This window comes from Takifugu flavidus, chromosome 12 (assembly GCF_003711565.1).
Source record: "Takifugu flavidus isolate HTHZ2018 chromosome 12, ASM371156v2, whole genome shotgun sequence".
Classification (NCBI taxonomy): domain Eukaryota; kingdom Metazoa; phylum Chordata; class Actinopteri; order Tetraodontiformes; family Tetraodontidae; genus Takifugu; species Takifugu flavidus.
Window position 1 is genome coordinate 15,537,342 of NC_079531.1, and position 22,401 is coordinate 15,559,742.

The 22,401-nt window shown below is 44.2% G+C and overlaps 1 protein-coding gene across 1 annotated transcript; it reads right to left on the minus strand.

Moving 5' to 3' along the window:
- Positions 1-60: 60 nt before the first annotated feature.
- Positions 61-18,390, minus strand: myo7aa (myosin VIIAa). Its single transcript, XM_057050604.1, has 49 exons — positions 18,003-18,390; positions 17,365-17,478; positions 16,535-16,687; positions 15,143-15,327; positions 14,933-15,054; positions 14,420-14,562; positions 13,698-13,811; positions 13,557-13,625; positions 13,343-13,427; positions 13,139-13,215; positions 12,908-13,027; positions 12,649-12,791; positions 12,337-12,547; positions 12,131-12,266; positions 11,917-12,023; positions 11,572-11,709; positions 11,166-11,324; positions 10,295-10,387; positions 9,471-9,565; positions 9,065-9,149; positions 8,725-8,943; positions 8,510-8,617; positions 8,223-8,432; positions 7,939-8,142; positions 7,664-7,840; positions 7,440-7,529; positions 7,242-7,369; positions 6,928-7,054; positions 6,719-6,838; positions 6,239-6,412; positions 5,726-5,953; positions 5,341-5,508; positions 5,061-5,178; positions 4,859-4,985; positions 4,599-4,768; positions 4,250-4,440; positions 3,930-4,054; positions 3,656-3,813; positions 3,198-3,351; positions 2,887-3,042; positions 2,704-2,809; positions 2,505-2,618; positions 2,301-2,391; positions 1,999-2,105; positions 1,712-1,897; positions 1,457-1,573; positions 1,155-1,238; positions 963-1,082; positions 61-786 (listed from the first exon to the last, which is right to left on the minus strand). Exons 1-49 carry the CDS (start codon positions 18,105-18,107, stop codon positions 694-696), a joined length of 6,624 nt encoding a protein of 2,207 aa, XP_056906584.1. The 5' UTR covers positions 18,108-18,390; the 3' UTR covers positions 61-693.
- Positions 18,391-22,401: the final 4,011 nt, after the last annotated feature.

Consider the following 22,401-nt stretch of genomic DNA (forward strand, 5'->3'; position numbering starts at 1 on the left):
CTCATCAAAGGTTGTATAGTTTTCTGCAATCATGCAGCTCAAGATGCAATTATGGGATGATTCTATTGCATTTTTTTAAAAATTATTTAATTCATGTTTTTACCAGTACTTGCAAACAAGTTAAGGTAGCGTACATTTTCATACAAGAGAAAAAGACACGCCAGTGAAAACGGATGGTCTTTCTTTATCTGTAATATATCATGACATCTAAAAAAGACACTCTGCTCCTGTCACAGGAACATGACAGTATTTTACAAAAGCTTCAAAGCTCCAGCATGGAAAATAAATTATCTATTGTCAAAATCAAATATAATATGAACAAACATGTTTCAACAGTATGAGCGGCATACAAGTAATAGAGGTTTTTAAAAATAACAACACGTGTACACCTCCATGAGACATGAAGAAACTCATGGACAACCTGTGCTGGAACTCTTAGAGGTAGTCATCCTCACTAGACGGCTCATCTTCATCCACGTACGGGTGGCACTGGTAACGGTTGCTGGGGCCTTCCATGGGGTCGTCGCTGCTTGCGGCGGAGGAATTTGCAGTGGAGTTGGTTCTGTCAGAGCTAGCAGAAGGACTGAGACTCATCCTCCACAGCTGGTGGGCAAAGGTCCGCCCCCAGCTGCAAGGCTGGCCAATAGGGCGCAAGAGCCGGATGAGCTCGGTGGCCTCCTGCCAGTAAGAAGTTCACTTGGTCTGAGACCGCCCAGAACGCTGCTTGTTCATCGTGGTCAGCATCTGGCTGATGTAAGAAGTCAGTAGGTCGTCCATTTTGTAGCCCTGTAAACAGTAAGTTTAGTGCATGTGTGTTTTAGTAAAGACTAGACCAGCAAAGTGAGGACAATTTCGGCTGGTCCTCGCCACTTTTGTGGTCTGACTGAGGGTTGGGGTAAGGGGCTGGGGGATGCCTATGTAAAGAGAGTCCTCACAAAGATAGAAAGGCTGCTGTTACCCACCAGTGAGGTTTCACAAAGCAGCTTGCTGCCTCTGACCAGGTTGCCGATGGTGATGTGAAAGTAGGTGTTTCCGCTGCTCCAGTTGGAGATCTTCGTGAAGGGGTGGGTGGTCAGGATGTCCTGGCCGAAAACAGAAAAGGACTCTTTGATTTTTCTTGGAGACCCCTGGGGGCCGACTTTACTGGCACCAACCTTGGTCTTCGGGTCAATCAGGCTGACTCCATGCTTGTTGATGGCAATCAGCAGGATCTCTGGAAAGTTGGGCTCTGTGGTTTGCTAAACACAAAAGGCACAATAAAGCGTGTGATAAAATCGTGTACGACAAAATCTTGAAACCAAAAATCGTGAAGTCAATAAAGAATTAATCTGCAAAGAAGAAATTAGAAATAAAACTACCTAAAATGACAGTTTAATATGGGTTTTAAGCATCTTTTCCCATCAGCCATCAGCCATTGGTACTTCGGAGACAAAACAGTGTCATTACATAAGTTTACCTTCACTTCAAAGAAGGCCGAACCAAAGGTAGGCCACTTGTAGATGATCTTCAGAAACATCAGTTTGGCCTCTTCTCGTGATTTCCCAGCCTGTTTGTTGAAGTATGCGACCACAGACTGGAACCACAGCAAAAATTGGTGACAGATAAATAAAACCAGATGGCCGATCCCCAAAGCGATATTTCAAATACGTACGTTGGTCAAGAGGATTTAGGGAAACCTGAGTTAAAGAAGAGTTCAAATGAAAAGCTTTACCCGTTTCCAGTCATCTGGTGACATCTGGCGAATGAGATCCTGGGGAACCAGCTCACGAAGCATCTTAGGAATCGTGGGAAAGTGGGATTTGTCGTCTTCGAACTTGACTCGGTAGATGAGGGCCGCAAGTTGAAAGACCTCTTCCCGTGAGCACTTGTGATAGCCCCGCAAATATTTAGGCAGTTCCTAATGAAAAAAGAGAACAACCTGAAACTGTTTTAAACTAAACTAATTTAAGCTTCAAACACGACAAAGTGAAAGCTGCCGGAAAAAAGTCTTCGGTGAACCTGGTAGAAGTGAAAGATGGAGTCGGCAAAGGAGTCCTTCCCTGGAACGGTGCTGGTCCATAACTTCTTCATGAAGAACACCTGGTAGGTCAGACACGGGATGATACCTGCACTCAAGAGGAGGTTCATTTAATATTCTGTACTATTACATAACACCACATTATGTTTTTCAGTGCCTGCACACCAGTGGAGTAATGCAAATGATGCAAAAAAGGTGCTGATGGAATGATGAAACCACTTGAACTTAGGCCACAAAGCCGGTAATAAATTATTCCTTTTCTTGTTCTTGACTTTACACGAACCGTCTTTAGTAGCTGGTCTTGATTTCTTGATCCAGTCTGTCAAATGTCGCACAAAGTCAAAGAAGAAATCCCCCTCTGGTACGCTGATTACCTACAGAACAAACAAACACACACACACACACGCAGAATGTAATGCATAGTCCAATAGAGTAATCTCTTAACTGTACTGCATTCAGACAGCAGGGGGTGATCGAGGTGTCTCACCTTGTCTGAGATCTTCACAAAGAGGCTGAAGCCTTCAGCAGATTTGAGCAGCAGCCTGGTTGAGATGTTCTGACAGAAATCCTTGGCTCGGGTGCTGGACTCCACCTCAAAGGCCTGCAGGTTTCACACACACAACCTTTGTCAAAGTCTTGTTAACACTCAGGGAAGCTTAATGGAACATTTCCAACCTCATTCCTACCTCATCTGTATCATCAGGGAAGTAGACTTTGTGGAAGATCTGCGTGGTCTTATGTTGGATGGCCTCCACTTCCACCAAATGAGGGGGGTACTTCCTGGATCCATTTCTGTTTTTTGGTTGATTATTACAAATATTCAAAAAACGAAGAGTCTGTCTGCTTGTGAAGAGTTCAACAGGCCCTACCGCAGAGCTTTGTGCAGCCTTTGCATGCAGTCTCCAGACAGAGGGTGGTGCTTCTTGGACTGGAGGAAACGCTGAATATGCGGCAGCAGAACGTTACTGGGAGGAAAGAGCCCAGTACACAGCCAGAGCAGCTCCCAGCCTTTCTCCTCACTGTACCTGCAGCATCCCAAACACACGGTTTCATTAGTCTGAATCTCAATACTTCCCAGCCATCTGTGAAGGTTCCAGTCCGAACTTTGCTCCCAGGTTCGGTCGGTACACAGAACAGAGCTAAAGGAGAAAGATCGGTGCATTGACGTCAGGGTACACACTTGATGTGGTTGTCGGTGAGCTGCTTGATAATCTGAGAGTAGATCTCATCCTTGAGTGGTTCAGCCTTCAGGGCTGCTTCAAAGATCTGGTCCGTTAGCTCATTTACTGAGCGCGTCCTTTTGGATGGGTAGTCACCTGTGTACTTCATGATGGGTGGGGCGGCAGTCAAGGAAAGCAACAATCGCAGTACTTTCAGTACTCAATCAGCAAAGCCAGAGCTACTTAGAGAAAAGCGTCTAGATGTCCCACCCCCCAGGTTTACATCTGACAAACATCAAGCCGATTCAATTAACGGTTTGGTAAAGGAGTGCCATATATCCAGGTAGACTCTGCAGTAGATTCCCAGATCAGCACTGTTGAGGGCCACGTTTTCAGGCGATCAACCGACATGGCCGTAATGGGGAATCATGCTGAACGAGTGGACGTTGCACACAAGATTGCACCGTTTTAAGGATATCTATAAAAGACAGGCAGGCCTCCTGGGACAGGTCCTCGTGGTTGACAACCTTCTTCAGAAGCGGCTGCTTCAGCGGCTCTCTGGTGCAGCTCCATAGCTTGTCTTTCCCACGATTCTTCGTGACCATCACCCTGCTCAGGGTGTGCTTGGGAGGAGCCCTGTAATGCAGCTGCAGGTTAGTCAAAAGTGTTGCTCTTCAAGAACGAACAACGCAATCAACATACACTGGTCACTCATCACCAGGTATAGTGTGTGTGCACATGTGTGTTTTGACCTAAAATAATCATAGGAGAACTCCTCCAGGGTGTAGGGTTTCACCCGGTCAACACTCTCGGGCAGGACAAGTTGTGACACGCGAACCGACTCCTGACGCTGGGCTGGCGTCATGGTAACCAGCGCCTAATTGGTCAGATTATATCCATCAGATTGCACGAAGACAACAGTAGATCAACTCATGCTTTAGAATTTTAGCGTAAACACCACAAAAAATGCTGTGTGACGTTATCAGAAAGAGGTCCTGTGTGCCTCACAGGACTATTAGAAGACAAGAGAACGCAGGTCTAAGGGTTTAACGTCCGCCATTAAAGTTCTCACCACGAGTTCCTGCTGAGGGCGGATCATGGTGGGCAGGACGTAGACACAGTCAGCTGGGAAATCTCCCCTCTGCTTGCTCCGTTCATTGACGCCGTGCGCCCAGCCAGAATTCAGAACCTGTTCGCCTGTGTCCTGGTCCAACACAATCAGGTCTCCCTTCATGAAGCTCAGGAACGTGGACTCCTCTCCAACTGGGGCAGGAGGGGGAATGATTAACCGGAGCTCTCTCTTTAAACATGCTACCGGTTTGAGGCCCGCTTTATTACCGCAAATACAAAACGTGCAGGTCTCTCAGATCACAACCTACATCTTCCAACCAATCACCTCCAGCAGATTGTTGGAGACTTACTGGGGTGAGGGTTGTCCTGGAGTGCAACCACAAACGTGGACCTCTTCCTGAGGCCTTCCAGGAAGAAGACGACCAGATCACGGATGTCCTCTGCGTTGTTGGACGTGAAGGTGTACTCGTCGCCTTTAATGGTTGCTAACGTGAAACTCTGACTCTGCAGTTTGCTTCCTCTTGAAGACAAATCCAGATTATCACATGTAAAAAAGTGATCATTCTTCAAAACTGTAAGAAATCACTCAGACCAGGCTGGGATTTCTCACCTGCTGCTGGAAACTGCAGTGATTTCTGGGAAGGAGAGCTCCAAAAGCACCTGCTCCTGCTCATCTACAAAGTAAACTCCGGTCCAGTTGACCGCAATGATCAGATCGTTTTTAGGCAAACTGGGACCTTGAAGGAACGTGAAACATGTTTTATGCCGCTTATGATGATTTGTCAGCATCGTGTGTGAACAAGGCCGCTCACCTGAAAACTTGAAGGCTTCGTAGAAACGAGAGAAAAGCAGCGGCCACTTGTGGCGAGCAAAGTCAACCACTTCCTCCTTCACCTTCTGGGGATCAAACCTCTTCTGAGCGTAGATTCCCTGCAAACATGTACACGTTTCATTGAGGATGAAATCTAGTCAGAATCTCAAGGTGGCTCCTAAAAGTCCAACAGCTCACTAAAACCATCTGGCTCCATTTGAGTTGACTGACTTCAACTAGAGAAAAAGGAGGAAGAGGTAATTTCCTCTGTTTCGGTTTGCCTTTTTATGTGCAGCCATGATGAAATGAGCCCACTTCTCCACAGTCCTGGAGGTGCTGATCTCTCTGTCAGGAATGTAAGAGGGGATGAGGCTCAGTAGGCGCTCCAGGAGAACCTCGGAACCATAGTCGATGTAATACTGTTGAGAGGCCAGTTCTGCCAGCTCATCCTGGAAAGGCAGAAACGGTCAGAATAAAGATGCAGATTTCTGAAGATGAGGCAACTGGGACTAAAGACACCTTCCATGATGTGTGGGATGGACAACTAGCATGAATTAGAGATATTTTAGAGTATTAACCAATGACTCCTGTAAAATGTATGGAAATAAATAAGAAACTGTGTATCACACTATCTGATCAATGGAGTTGTTCTCTTAAAAAACTAACCCTGTCACAGCGGTATTCTCCAAATTTGACCCCCCTGATGATCTGTTGGTAATTGAGGTTGGTGGCGATGAGGTCATCGGAGGGACAGTGCCATGGCGTGAAGATCTCCTTCCTGAAGAACAGCCGCCAGGGGGCGTTCCTCTCCTGGGCTCCCTGTTCCTTGGCGTACTGCTCGCACTGCGACACGGCGTCCATCACGTGATCATTTCCACTGCCTAAAGATGACACCTGATGGAGGAAAAGGCTCATTCGCTGCTGACTCAGATGAGAAATGCTTCTCCTATGTTGATAAAACCAAACGCATCACAAAGGTTAAAAGAAAATCAACTCTGTGGATACCACAGGCCTGTTCAGCAAGGACAGATGAATAGCAAGTATTTCATAGTCTGTATTATATAATGTATATTAAGCATTGAGTACATATGCAACTGTACACACTGAAATTCCCTTTAACCAATAGCTGAGGCCACAGCGACCTTTGACCCTAAAGCTTTTGCCAAAATTTCAACTTACTTTGTCAAATAGTGCAATGTAGAGAGAGAAGCCAAATCGGTCCTGCAGGTTGACCTTGTCAGACAGGGCGGTGCAAAGTTCCTTGGCTGTGGTGGCTGAATCAGCCAGCAGAGTTTTGGTTGTTCCGTCCATAAACGTCACCGGCAGCATGATGGGCTTCTTTGACTTAGTTGCCTGGAAATGAGGATGTCATTGATCAGATGAGCCCCCACCTCTGAAATGTCTTTTTTGTTATGGGTGACGTCATGTGTGAGCGCGTAGTCGGATATGCAGCCACAAGGGGGCACTGCTGAAAATTTGTGTGTAAAAATGTGTCGATTTAATAAGTCATTTTTTATTCAAATTAGAGTTGAAACTTGCATTTGTGCAATGTGATATTCATTTTTTGTATTATCATGCTTTAAATTATTAATATTGGTATTACATCACTGTTTGTTTGTGTGTGTGAGTGTGTGTGTGCGTATGTGTGTCCATGCACACCTGCAGCTCCAGCCAGGATGGAGGTTGTGTCCTTGTTCCATTAACAAAGGTGCGTCTCAGTCTCTCTTCACAGTATGGGGCGTACCCCGGGGGCCCGTTGCTGATGAAGTTCCTCAGGTACTAAAGCATAAGACAAACATGACAACAAAGCAACAGTAAATGAGAAATTGTAATCGCTCTCTCCTCAGTGGCCATTCTGGAATTCTCACCTTGACGAATTTGTCCGAAGGGGCGAAGCAGCCGACACACAAAGAGATGAGGATCCAGCCCCGAGCATGAGAGCTCTTGGACGGGTTTTGACTCAGTTGCTTACAGATCTGACAATAGATTTCATCCCTTAAAGACACACACACACACACACACGCACACACAGACACAAATTGGCTTCGGAGACTTCTTGTTTTCAGAGACTCAGACTTAAGTCATCATTATTTGGGTGGTTATGGACCCTTCAGCTTAAGGAGGAAGGATGTTATCTGTCAGATAGATGACACTGATGGTAGGGGTGGGGGGTTGGGGGTACCTCAGTGCCGGTCTCAGGATTCCGTTGCCAATGATAAAGTGGAGTTTCTCCAGGTTGGAAGTTGGCCTGTCCTCCAGCATGCTGTTGCCATGGAGACTGTACTCACCATCATTCAGGCGCTTGGTAACCTGCAAGGCATCCATTATGACGTCTCTTGGCCTGTATGTGAACGCTGCACCAGGGCTTTGGGCTCCTCACCTCCTCGGTGATCTTGGACTTCTTCTTCAGGGTCAGCGAGACCAGTTTGTGCCGAACGCTGTTCTTCTTGTGGCCGTCAGACTGAGGAATCTGGAAGCAGGAAGTCTCAGATGAGCTCCTTCACGTGCATATGATGCACAACAATGGAAACTTACCGACTTAAAGCTGGAGCCGATGTAGCACAAAAGTGGCATGAACAGGTCATGTGAGCGCCTCTATCTTACCTCCCCCTCCCTTTGCAGTGCCTGCAGCTCTCTCTTGTAGGTTTTCTTTCCCAGCGTCTCGTAAATCTTGGTCATGACTGGGATCTTCTCACTGCCGTCGATGATGGCCGTGTGGTATTTGGGCTCTGGTAGGTCTCCCATGAAGCGCAGTATCGTTATCCAAACTGCTAAAGCAGCCTAGCCGAGACAAGAACCGGCACAGAGGTGGTGAACAAGTCAAACAGACAGACAAGCAGACATGGCAACTCTTTGAGTGTGAGAGATTTGTGGCCTACCAGCTGATCTCCCTCGTCATCATGGAACAACAGAGGCTGTTTCAGAGGCCGTCGAACATAAGTATATGAGGTGGTTCCCTGGAAGTAGGTGGCGGCAAATTTGGCAAATTTGTACTCGGACAAATCTTCCTCTTCGTCCTCAGGCAGAGGAAGAGCCTCATCCAGGTCCTCCTCCTCCAGCTCCCGATGAGTCCTTTCCAAGTCCTGTGACATAGAGAATAAGTTGAGTTTAGAATTCTGGAATTAAAGCCACATAAAAACAGTAAACAAAACCAACAGATCACCTCAAAGCCGGCGGGGGCTTGACCCTCTTGACCTGGGAGCGAACTCGTGGTCCCCAGAAAGCCAAACATCTTGTCCACCATATCGGAATCGTTGACAGGCTCCAAACGGGCTTTCTCCATCTGTTCAACCATCTCCTTCTTTTTGCGGGCGTCCTCTCGTTCCTTCTTCTCTCGCTCTGCGTCCTCCTTGGCCAGCTGGGCCAGGCGCTCCTAGAAGCCAACAGTAGAACTGAAGTTTACGGACTTCCCAGGAGATCCAAACACAGAAACGGTTGCTCTTCTCTTACCTGGTGATTGCGTTCAGCTTCAGCCTTGGCTCTTTTAGCAGACATCTGATTCCTCAGCTTGACCTCCTCAGCAAGACGCATCTTCTCAGCCTCCAGCCGTCTGTGGTACTGATGGCGATAGAAACAACTTTCTATTCGAAACCCCGACCACGACGGACCGCGTAAACCCCGGCCGGTACCATCAGTGCTGTAAATAGAACCGTGTTGGTGTCTACCTCTCCTCTCAGCCTCTTGTACAGCCGGCGAGCGATCATGCCTCTGGTGTAGGCCTGGATGGTTATGACGGCTTGCAGGCGTCGCCTGAAAGCCCGGCGCACTAAGAAGCCCCGGCAGCGACCCTGGAAGTAGGCGATTCGCCGACGGGCCACGTGATAAGATGCACACAACTTCCTGGAACGAACCAAGGCTTGAAGGCGAGAGAAGCCGGCTCGCATCTGCAAAACCGGTCAATTCAAGTACGTTAAGGCAAAGCTCAGTGTCTGCGCAGTGCATTCTGGGAACACGGTACGAGTGGTGATCCAGGACAAACATTTAAAGAACAGAGAGGTTGCTCACAGCTCCATAGTTCTTCCTACACTGATACCCTCGCCACGTCTTCTGGATCAACACCGCTGACTTCCTCATCTTCAGAAAGTTGGATCTGATGGTGGATCAGGATAGAATAAGAGCAAGAGGGGGAATTAAAAACGTTTAAAAAGCCTCGAATCATTGTGAGGACATTTACTAACCAGCCTAAACAGAAGCACCTCAAAACGTTAATTGTCCAAACCACTCATCTTAAAATGTGCCAAGTTAGGGATTAAATTTACTTTGACCAAAGTTTATGTCTTGGCTGTTTTGTTTTTTTAAATTTAGGCGTGCACGTGTGCTGTTGGATTTTTGAGTTTAAAAGATTTACTGTATAAGTGTTTTCATTAAACAAAAGGGATAAAGAAAGACAGGGAAAGGGTTTGAAGCGCACCTGTCTTTGAAGCCTCGGACAACCTTTTGGATGAGGATGACCTTGTCTGTGATGGCCTTATCTCTCTCGATTTCCAGTAGCATGTCATGGTGATCCTACACAGAAGGACAGCCGTCATATTCGGAGATACTGCACGGCGATATTTCGTGGCAATTAGCCTCATTCATTCAGCAACACAGCTAGATGTTGGAAAACCTCTCTTGTGCAATAGGAAAATCCATCCAATGGAGATGTTTCAGCCCAGCCTCAGCATGATTTCACATTCCATTAGTGCTCTAGTTTGTAAAAGCCACACTGACATTGAGTCTTTCCTGAAATGTCTTTCTTTCCTGCCAGGAAAGTATGCCTTCTGCCCTGTCCTCTCCTACTTCCTGTCCCCGTTTCCTGTCCAGTCCATCAGGAAGCCCTGATTGAGGCGACCTTATATCCAGTCCAGCCTATGTGTACATTTCTCAGTATGTGCTATCACAAATTAATTCTCCACATACGCAGATGTGAAGCCCCCAGATGTTCAGATGGTTTAATGGCATCAAATGAGATTGTAGAAACAAACCAGGTCCAGAGATACAACTGTTCCACAATAATAGGCTGTAAAAACAAACCACTGGGTCTATAGCATCAGCAGATCATGCGATAACCCTGTCACCATGGAAACCAACTGAAAGTCCTGCCATATTGGTGACTGAAGAGATCAGACGTGAGATCAGAGTTACAGGAGTCACTACGGGGGTTCCTTCTTGTTCTTAAGGGCCATTTGGCTTAAATATGTCACTGTTCCAAACCAGCTGCATCCAGAACAGAAAGACTCTTTAATGAAGATTCACCTTGAGGAAGATCTTTGTCTTTCCCATCTGCCAGTCGTCATCTCTGCCCAACACCACCTCTGAGATCCTCTGACAGGTTCCTTTGAGGTCCTCCTGATAAGAAACAGCAAGAATTTAATCCGTCTTACATCTGACTTAATTACAACCTATGTGGAAAGTGTGTGACAAATACCAATAAGTTTGATACGTATCAGGTTTTTAAATAAACTATTTTGTCTTCGATCCATTTACTTGTCAGTGTGACATGATGTCAGATAAGCATAGATATAAAAAAGACGGGTTACTGGGGTTACTGAATGGACAAACACTTTAGTTTCATTTAGATGTAATCTACTCAAGAGTCAGCTAGCTTGAAGCTGCTTAAAGCTCCGGTTTCATCTAGCCCCCCACTGGACCTGGACCCTTAGCTGGTTAGCCACAGGGCTGCTGGGCTCGGACCTGCCGGCTGCCTGTCAGATGCAGCTCCGGAGTGGTCGAACCAGAGATTTCTTAATTAAATAGCATTGCTATTAATTGTTTAAATTTCTTAAATAGCATTGCTGCAGAGTGGCTCTCTCTCTTCCACACAATGTCACAATTTAGGGAAGCTCATCGAGTCTCCGCAGGAGGAAACATGTCCACCGACAATTGAGTTTTCCAGGTTCCCTTTCAACTCTCCAGTTTAATGGTTTTAAAACAGACCTTTCTCCAAACAGCCACGAGCTCTAAACCTGACCTATAATGATAAAAGAAGGAAAAGGACCTTCAGGGGGGCACCTGAGTCATGACGTCCATGCTAACCAGGCTGGCACTTAATAATGTAGAGCTTCTAAAAGTTCAGTCTTATATCGATCCTATAAGAGGGTTTGTACCTAAACAAACTACACTGTACCTGTTTGTATGCCGGCTTGACTCCAGGCATGAGGACCCTGTACCTGTCCACAAACTCCACAAAGGTGTAGCGGATGGGATATCCGGCACGGCGTATCCGAATAGTCTCCATCATACCAGAGTACCTCAGCTGACGCACGCACAGGTCCCTGTCAAACAGCTGTGGAAAGAGACAAACCTGAGCTGGATCTAGTCACAGTTTGGTGAGCATTTTTAAAGAAACATTTGAATTCACTTTTGCCATTTTAAAATTACATTTATTTTTAATGCTCTTTCTTTAGCCGATACATAAAAACAGCACACGTATTTGCCCCGAACCTGCTGACCGAGCAGCTTAAGCTGAACAGAGAACTGTTGCCCTTCAGGGTTTGTTTAAGTGTATCCAAGTCCAAAGTGCAGAGACTCACCATGGGTTTCTTGTATTCATTGGGCTTGATGCAGCGGACAAAGAACGGCTGACAAACGCTTAAAGTCCTCATCAGCAGCTCCAAAGATCTCTTGAACTGACTGCTGAGTGTGGGCGAGCGTTTCCTGGTCTCGGCTCCCTACGGAGACAGCGTTAGCGTCAGGGTCACGCTGCAACAATGTCCTTTCTCTCTTCCTGAGTGCTGACATTCATCTTTCTCTCTGTTTTTAAATAGGGCCGGTAAACATCCACAGTGTCGCCGCGGCAGCACCGGCACATACAAACACTTGGATACACTGTAAAACGGAACCAGTCAGCATTTACTATATTTAATCATTGTCTTTACCATAGCAACATCGGCCTGGAAGATTTGTTTGATGAATTTGTTCTTCGACGAATGAACTAGTTGAATGATGTCACCATATAAAGTGTCCCTGTTCTTCTCCAGGAAGCCTGCAGAATGTGCAAAAAGGAAAATGCACACACATATTTTTAAAAGTTGTGCAACTAAGTGGTAGAAAGATACATTTTTGAAGCTTTAAACAGGTACAGTGACTCACCTCGAGTCTCATAGTAAACCACACCCGCAAAGTGATGGATGCCAAACTGAGTTTCGTGGTTGTTTTTGGGGGGGATGTAGTTGCTGTTGAGTTTGTGCTGGAAGTTCAGCTTGTTCAGCATTGTGGCATCTGTCCCCTGGAAGACACGAACACGCCAGATGTGACCAAAGTATTCGATCTGTGAAAGGGGTGCCGTCTGCGCGCACCTTAGGGAACCTGCTCTCCTCGTCGATGAGGGAGATGATGTTCATGGGTTTGATGGCGATCATGTCCAAAGCATCCTGGTTGTCGGTGAACTCGATGTGCTGCCAGTTGATGTGCTCCAGGTTGTACTCCTCCTGCTCCAGCTTGAAGACGTGGCGCACGAAGAACTGCTGCAGGTTCTCGTTGGCGAAGTTGATGCACAGCTGCTCGAAGCTGCAGCGACAAAGAATTTCAGAGGGACTCGGCTCAAAAGGCGGAACCGGACCCACTTGTGCGTGTGCGTGTGTGTGTGCGCATGTGTGTGTCTGTTGTACCTGTTGACGGTAAAATTCTCAAAGCCAAAGATATCCAGCAGTCCGATGGAGCGTCTGGCGTATTTTGGCTGCGAGGACATCGGCTTGTAAATGGCTGCGTTGATCTTCTCCACGATCCAGACGAACAAACGGCCGTAAATTCCCTGTACACACAGAGTTAACTCTTTAACAACCAATAATACTTTCCTCTCCTCTATTTAAACAATTAATTGACACTACACAACTACATTTCTGGACCACCCTGGAGCTCCATCTGTACCTTGACAAAAGCATCTCGTACGTCCAGCGCTTGATCCATGCTGAGCGGAGTGGACACGGTTTCTCCTCTGGTGATCAGAGTTCTGCTGGTGAGGCAGTTCATCAGATCCTTACAGTCCACCTGCACACAGGAAGGGTAGATCTTTCCGAGGGCTTCCAGCAGCAGCTGCACATTTCACAGTCAACCAGAACTTTTTAAGGGTTTATGAAGTCACGATTTGAGATCTTTCACCTCGAGCAGAGCAGCAGAAGTGGTCAGATGAGGGCTGCGGACGACTTCGCAAGCATCCAGGTTGTCATAGGTGCGAGCTGCCGTGTTTTAAAGAAATGATACTCACGTTAAAGATGCCCCAAAACACTTTTATTGAATGGATTTCTATATACACTTCACGATTGATGTCATAAATGGAGACTCTTTCTTTGCTGTGTGCTTTACCATCATATCTAAGGTTTCCCATGTGTAAAATAGCAGCCAGGAGTTTCGAAATCTCCCAGTTCTCTTTGTCTGTGAACATCAACACCTGTGGTAAAGAGAAGATGTTTAAAGAGGTGGAACCTATTTTAAAAGGATTTAATTCTCTGTATACACCCACATACGGAGAACACGCGTCTCTTAACGGCTCAATAATCAGCCTGTGTGGAGTCAGTACCTTCATAGCAGAACGGATGTTGGAGTACTCTTTCATGTCATCGCGGCCGTCACATGTTGTGCAGTTGCCCTGGCAACAGTGAGGGAGGGGTTAGCGTGACGACAGCAGCTTTGGCGTGGATGAGGCTCAGTTGTAAATTACCATGGTCAGGTAGGTGTAGTTGCCGGCCCTGCTTAGCCCCAGTTTTTTCTTCTCATCAGCAGTCATTCCATTCAGCATGCAGTAAAATATGTGGTAATTCCTCTCATCACAGGCCTGCAGGTACATGAATACACCAAACGATTAACTTAAACTACTGGAAAGAATTTGAGTGGAAGATTGTAACTCGATCAATCAATCAATCTTTATTTATATAGCGTCTTTTACAATCAGAATTGTTTCAAGGCGCTTTCCAGAATCCCAGGCGATACGTGAGGACGCCTCAAATTCTGAGGGCTCTAAAGTTTCATGTAAAGTTTTAAGTGCTTTCTGGGAAGATTCTGTTGGAGAACTGTCAAACATCTATGGAAATCACTTGGGAAACTTCCAGGAAAAGATGATGAAGAACTATGTTCATTGGATTTTAATTACAAGAGTAGCATTAATTAAACAAATGACAAGAAACTGGCTAAATAATGATAGTTTAAGATCCTGACAACCAGCTATACAGAATGTAATTGTAATTGTGAATGTATCTTTTGATATTAGATATTTTTGATATTTTTATACCTGTAATGAACTCCTCATTGTTTTAAATATGTGTTAGTTGTTATGGGAGCCGATATTAAATATTGTTAAATATTTAACAGATCGTTAAAAAATATATCCTCCAACTTCACTGAACTAGTTTTATCGTGTGCTTATTAGGCGTCAGTGTCTCGTACCTGTCGGCAGACTCTGGACTTCTCCAGCAGGTACTGCTCTATCTTGGCTCCTTCTATTGCTCCTCTCTTGTTAAAGTGGATGTCAATGTATTTCCCGAAGCGAGAGGAGTTGTCATTGCGGATAGTTTTGGCATTGCCAAAGGCTACAAAGGGACATAAAACACAAAACTAAATTGTACTGTAAACAGTTTGCCCATTTAGAGGATCCTTTTACATTTGCTTGTTTTTATTTGCCTCCTGTAAATACATTGTTGGTTTAAAATGAACCTCATTATAATTACTGTCTTGTCAGTAATGTCAGTCTGTGGATGTTTGATGCAATGTATGGAAATACTTGAAATGACGCCCTGTAAAATAGTAATGCAACTACACCAACTTAAATAGAGAACTGGAGTAAATGCACTAAGTTCTCTATTGTTTGATCTTTTTGGACAACCTTTCCAGTGTTCGTATCTAGCAAGCTTCTGTTTCAGGCGTTAAAATGATTGTGCAGGGGAAGGTGTGTGCTGCTACCCTCCAGGATGGGGTTGGCCTCCAGGACCTGCTGCTCTATCCAGGAGTGTTGCCCACTGATGGCCGCCAGAAACTGAAGGATCAGTTTGGTGCTCTCAGTCTTTCCAGCTCCAGACTCGCCGCTGAACACCAACGTAACCGCAAATACAAATAGTTACGCCAAGCGTCCGGGTTCAGAAAAGGTCAGAGGTGAGAGGGACCAGCCTCTACCTGATGATGCAGCACTGGTCACGGTTGTTCCTCTGCATGTTGAAGTAGCAGTTGTCAGCTATGGCGAAGATGTGAGGAGGCATCTCGCCAATCTTCTTGTTGGTGTACAGGCGGATCTGATCAGCTGTGTAGATCGGCAGCAACTGGTACGGATTGACGGCAACCAGTATGGAGCCAGTATACGTCTGCAGGGAAACAGGAATTGGTTTCATGATCCCGATTAAGCCGAAAACGGAACAGTATGGAAATAATTTGAAATGTCTCCTCAACCGTTACTCCAAAAATGAAGATGTTAGATATATATGTTAATTTCATAAACCCTCAAAAGACATTTAAAACTCTCTGGGTTGAAGACAGAACCCAAAAAAGGGTTAATGATGAAATTCATTGTGTTGATTCAACATGGAAGATAAAGTCTTTAAACCACACAGCTCTGGTGTAGCTACACCCAAAGATAACGTCCAGATATTAACGTAAAGTATAGCACTACTGTTGGACAGGTGCTACTCCTGGTTCTGGGACTTGACCAGTGCGCTGAAACAACTGGTTCAAAGTTTCCACGTGTACAGAATATACAGATTAGCGTCCAGGCAGGCGGGGGTGTAGGAGCTACACTTACCCTGCCACCACAGTTTGTCTTCAGAGAGAACAGCAGAAGGAGGAAGGCAGGAGGACAGAAAGCGGAGCAGGTGCAAAGCACAGAAACAGAGATTAGAACAGAAACATGTGGATTTAAGGAAATGCTGAGGGAGAGATAAGAGAAAAGGTGAACAGAAGCACTCCTTTCTAGAGAACAGAGGGTGTTGATCAAAGTGTACTGGTCTGCTGTAATGGAACCAGACATGGGATACAGGCCTCAATTAAAACAGGTGCTCTAAAATGTAACTGGAGACAGAGTGTGATGATTTGAATGGAAACAGCATAAAAACATCACATCAATGACAGAGATTGTCCTCTGCGCAGTATCTACTGGGATGTACTGGGATGTACTGGGATGTACTGGGATGTACTGTGCTGTGTAGTCTGTGGCGATATGTCCTCTTTGCATCTTTCTCATTTACTGTGTGTTAGTGGGTTTGGCATCTTTGAACCACTGGAACCGGCTCCTTGTGTTTCCGCATTAGGACTTCGTAATGGAGGATGTCACGTAGCACCTCAGCGTGTACATTTAAAAAAAAAAACTTTCATTACGCGACAGAAGTGTTTCTATAGGAACAAAACTATTTGTATATGATTATGGTGCTGCAATACTCAATGGGGTTTGTAATGAAACCAACATTTCTTTCATACATTTGTTGCCCAAGAATGTCGGGCAATTAAAGTTGCCATGACAGCTGCGGTTTACCCATGATGCAACGTCTCTCCAAATCACCACCTTTTGAGAATATTTACATATATGAGTTTTTCTCTGTATCTGATGAGCAGGTTGCGGAGGATTCCGGCTTCATTCAGGTCACCGAGGCGTATCATGTCCTCCACGCCGTGGATGGAGGTGGGGTGCATTGGCTTAATGTTGGTGGCGTTCTGGGGGGAGATCCAGTGCTCCTGCGGAGGAACGGGGCTCGATCATCAAACACACCTCATACTTTGTTCAGTTTTAGAGGGTAAATATACACTGATATTTCAAATTTATGTTCAAACTAGTGCAAAATAACATTCAAAATAAGTATTTATTGTCATCAGATTTGTGCAACTTGATCAAGTGGAGAATAATAATCACATTTCTTTGCTTGATGTCGTTTCTATGCAGATGATACCATTTTACATACAACAATTTCTTGTTTTGAACTTGGTTGATAAACTCAAATGGACAAATTTTCAGTATGTGGACGTGTGAAGTACGTTGTTAAAAGACATCTTAATAAAGAAACTGAGCTTAAAAAGTAAAGAGGAAAGTTTAGGCTGTGACAGAGACGATGACGGGTTTCTATGTTAAAACATTACACATTTTAACATTTATTGTGTTGATTATAGTTTACTGTTTATAAAAAATTCTGCTCTGTAGAGGATCCTACATGTCTTTGCAAAACCAGATCATCTCAACAAAGGAAGTCTGGAAGCCCAGGAAGCAAGAATGTTGGTTGTATTGTAACATTGGTATCCAAGCTTTCCTTTACCTGATCATACATACTCATAAATACTGGATTCGTAGCCAGTCGACACGGTCAACATATGTCGATGTGATTGAAAATATCAATGCGTCCTGGTAATCTAACACTTACATTGCCTTCGTCATCCGTCACCTGGATCTGTCCCGAGTCACAGAGTTTAACCACGGCACCGATGGGCACCTCAAACTCCCGCCCGCTCTTTAGGTCCAACCAGACGTAGTCACCCTGAAACAATACAAAAAAAAAGGTTTCAACACAAACTCTAAGAACACACAGATAGACCACGATTCTTTTACATTTTTAAATTTTAAAAATTATCCAATTTAAATTAGTTAAATTATCCACTGATCATCTGTTTATTTCTTATATCACAGTAATTGTTATTGTCCAGTATCTGTTATCAGAGGTATTTTCTATGTAACTTTGACAGGTTATGTTACGGAATTCTTGTGTCCAAATGGTTCAAATCCTGATCTCCAAGTTATGGAGTTACGATTCTCTTCGATCAACTGACGTAATAGAACTGATGTAATCCAGTTCTGTACTATTTTACCTGATATTTCTGATGTTATATGTTTCTTTTAAATCAGCACACACAGATATACAGTACATACATGTGTATACATAGTACATATGTGGAAATATATATATATATAGCTTTTACACTAAATATTTGTAAACGAATGAGCAATAGCAACACACACACACACACACACACACACACACACACACACACACACACAGTGTACCGGTAACAACGTGCTGTGTTTCATCACAGTATTGACGTTGCGCAGCAGAGCCCATTTAGCCTGGTCCTTCTCATAAATGTCCACATATTCCCGACGCTTGTACATCTTCACGTGCAAACGTGTGACTGACAGAGAAGTCTGATGCCGACAAGCTTCCACACCCAATCAGATGCAGTCTAGCATCGCAGGACACAAACTGTCAATAACACCCTGCGGATCGGTCCAAAGGACACGGTAAGTCCTGTTTCAGCAGACACGATATAGAAAAAGCTGAGATGAGCTTAAGCACGGAGAGAACCTGGTCCAGCATCAGTCATCAGGAGGATCAAACATCCTGGCTGGTGACCTGTAGTATGAGACCACGTCCCGTCCCTGACGTTACCCTGCAGCAACATTTTGAGATGACTGTCCAGCTCCCTCACACTTAACCCAGCCCCCCATCACAACCTCCGTGGTCACCCTTAGCAACGGGACATTGCTCCTGCTATCCTGGTGTTGGATTTCTGGATGAAGCAGTCCAGACTGCTTCTGCAGTGTCCCCAACACAAACATGAGCAGGAAAATTCTTCATCTTGGGAGAAATGGAAAAAAGATTCTAGCAAATACCCCAGATATCCAGTTGTGTCTGCAACTTTACTGTTATTTGATTTAGTATCATAATCAAACTATATAATATACGCTTGTAATTATTGAGCTGTAAAGGCAAGACTCATAAAGTTTGAAACTGTAAATCTTTGCACAGGATCCTCTTAAGCAAGTTTGAATCATGTTTAATTTGTGCAGTTACAGATCGCAGACATAAAAACTGAGAAGCAAATTAAATTTCTTTCAACTCTCGGTGGATTAGTTATAAAATGTGTGTGTGTGCGTGTGTGTGTTACATATACCGTGTTCAATAGTTTTGTTTAATTAAGTTAATTCTCCATCGGTCACGCTGAACATTACACCAGCAAACACCCGCTACAAACGTTAACACACACTAAATAATTGAAGAGGGCGGATCTACAATGTCTCTCCCTTTGTTTCCTCTCTTTCTCTCTTTTCATTCAGCAGCACATCTAATTATTCACACACCTCTTCTTCACTTTGCTCTCAGACGTGACGGGACAAGCAGAGTGACCTTCTATAAGAACAAAACCTGAAGACGAAGCACTTTCACTGGATTTCTAATAGATTTAAATGACAAAGGTTTAAAAAGGTTATAATACTCAATACCTGTATAAAAGAAACATGTTGTGCATCATTCAGGTAAACAGCCCTAACTGAAATAACCCACTGAGTGATGTGGGTGTGTGTTGTGGGTGTGTGTTCTTGTCTCATCCCTCAGATTAATAATTTAGAGCAGACGTGAGTCAGGTATTTACTTACACCTGCTGATGTCACTGATGTGTACAAATACCAAACCGGCTGCTGTCATTTAAAAAACCTCAACAAATGGAGTTGCAGATGCAAATAAATGCGTGTTCGGAGTTCACGAGATCACAGATTAGATTAATGGGCCAGTAAAGTTTGATTTCTCTTGCAATAGAGGGTCTGTCGTATAGAAAAAATGTGTGTTTGTTTAGTTACAGCTGAGAGGATCTGCCCTCTGCTGGGCTGTTTAGGAGAACCTGAGTTTGGCTCTATTCACTATTTTTCTCTGCTTATCAAACAAACACAAAAGAGAAGGAAAAACAATCTGGGAACAGTTCCAAAAAATAGTCAAGGTTTGGAAAATTCCCAAAAAATGAATTTAACATCAAAACACTACAATATAGCTGCATGGACGGGTGTTCTCCTCGATGGGCACTTTGTAAAAATGGAAAAAAGTAAAAAGTTAGTTGTAATAATTATGCAAGGCATCACAAATTCTTAAGTTTAGAGGTTTTGATTTGCTATTCGGGCACTCTGCCACTGGTTTAATTTTGCATATTTCTCTTAAATTGTTTTATTCCGACTGAAATCTCTGAATAAAGCAGTAATGCCTTAAATGGGTGTTTGTATGAGTGAGTATATGTTTGTGAGTGTGAGAGAAAGTTGTAGGAATATGTGAATATCATCAGCATATTGATGAAACCCCAGAATTTGTTAGTAAAACCCCCCTAAAGGAAGCATATAAACACAAAACAGACCCCAACCCAGACTCATTAAAGAAGTGGATGAAGCCCGTCTAGGTCTCCCAGGGATGTTAAACAACCAAACTGACAGGCAGGAGTGAAAGACGGACTGGAAGGAACCGAAGACCCGGCAGCAGCAGAAGCCTCGCTCCATATTACAATAGAGATCTCTGTTGTTGGGCCAGTTTAGATGCCCTGAGATGAATATTTACTCTATGTCAGGATAAAGAAATATGGACTCTGGTCCACTGACAACCCCCCCCCCCCCACACACACACACACACACTTACTTCATTTGCATTTAAATGGACTATTTAGATAAAGGACACATGTTCAGTGAGAGTTAACAGTGGTGATCTATGTCCCTGCATTAACTCGGACACAAATGACCCACTGGCTTTCCATTTGAGTGGACAGCAAAAATGACCCCCCCCCCCTTCTGTTCCCATCGACACGGAGAACAAGAAGATTAGCAGCGCACTGATTTACTATAGAGGCAGAAGATGAATTTGGATTTTTATTTCTGCTCAACTAGTAGCAGTTTCCAACAATAGAAGCTTAAAGCAGTGCAGAGCAGCCTTCCCTTAGACAGCTTTGACAGAATATAACCAAGTTTACTTCTTGTATTCAGGGGTAAATTGAAGTAATTGTGCTTAAAGTACTGCATCTTGTAGTATTTTACAGGTTACATCTCAGAAGGGTTGTTTAAATGGGTCCCCAATAAAATGTACATTTCCTGAGGAAGTAGTAGACTTATAATGTCTGATATGGTCAAACGTTAATTAAATAATGGATCTGTACTGAACTGTGACTGAAAGTATATTAAACATGAAACCTTCTGTTTCTGTTGTAGAAAGAAATGTAATTTTATTGTAACATTAAGATAAATGATCGATATGACTGTTAACTCAAATGTTTAACGTTCTCATCTCCAGGATGAAACCATTTCCCCCAAAAGAGGCAAATGTTCTGATCTCTCGTCTCTTCTGGGTCTTACCTGGATGAGCGTGGTGCATCTGTAGCTCAGACGGCGTATATTCTCCTTCCAGCCTTCTGGACACTCGCACCCATTAGTTTTCATTTCCTCTGTCATGCTGAACAGGAAATGTCCTGCTTTTATGTTAATTAGCTCTTATTGAGCTATGAAAACTGAAAAGTTGGTGGTATAAACCGAAATAAAAAGAGAATGTTGTGGAAAATCTGGACTCATCCAATTCAAACTACCTAAAAAGGTTCAGTAGAAATGTTTTTCCCTTGTTACATTGTGTTAAATCAACGGTTTAAAAAAAAGATTTCGTTTGTCCGAAGAGTAGGTCCCACACCATCTGATGAGGCCGGCGGATGATGTGTAATGAGGGTAACATCTACATCCACAGCGTGTGTGTGTGTGTGTGCACGTGTGTGTGCATGCTTTATTGGTTTGTTCCCATTTGGGCCTCTACAGCAGGGTAAAGCTGTCAGAGCTGATTACTTGATCAGAAGGCCGACATGTTTAACAAGGCCGAAAGTACACACACACACGCACACACACACACACACACACAAACACACACACACACACACACACACAACTTCTTAACATTTTATTTTAAGACTTCAGTTTACATTGGGTTGCGATGGGTTGATATTACAGCTAGTGAGTTGGACCAAGTAGGTTGGAACAAATAACCGAGGATCTAACCTGGTTTATGTGATCAATTATTCAGATTTTTTATTGTGTGTGTGTGTGTTTGTGTCTGTTTACCTGCTGTAAAATGACCATGTTCTCTTCTTGGTCCTTATGCCCCGACGTTAACCCCTGCAGAAACCTTAGAACGACACACACACACACACACACACACACACACACACGCACACACACACACACACACACACACACACACACACACACACACACACACACACACACACACACAGTAGTTATCTAGTAAATTAGAAAGCTGCTCAATTAATGGACAACAGAATACCAGCGCTCCACCAGAGTGTGGAATTTAAAGTGGTGCAACAGAAACACCCTAAAAATAAAAGAAAAGAATTTGGCAGCACATTGTGTGTCTACTTTCATGCACCCGTCTGCCTGCGTGTTTGTCTGGAGTTATCTGTACCCTACTGCCAGTCTGAGCCCTCAAACAGCCATTTGAGGTATCTATAAAATATATAATATGCTACTTGGTGCATGATTCAGTCACTCATGGTTCAGCTTTGTTTGGGTGTTACAAAATCAGTTCCAGTTACTTGTACAACAAAATCTGGGGGGAAAAAAGTCAAATTTCTCCAATGAATTACAAAATGACAGAACCACA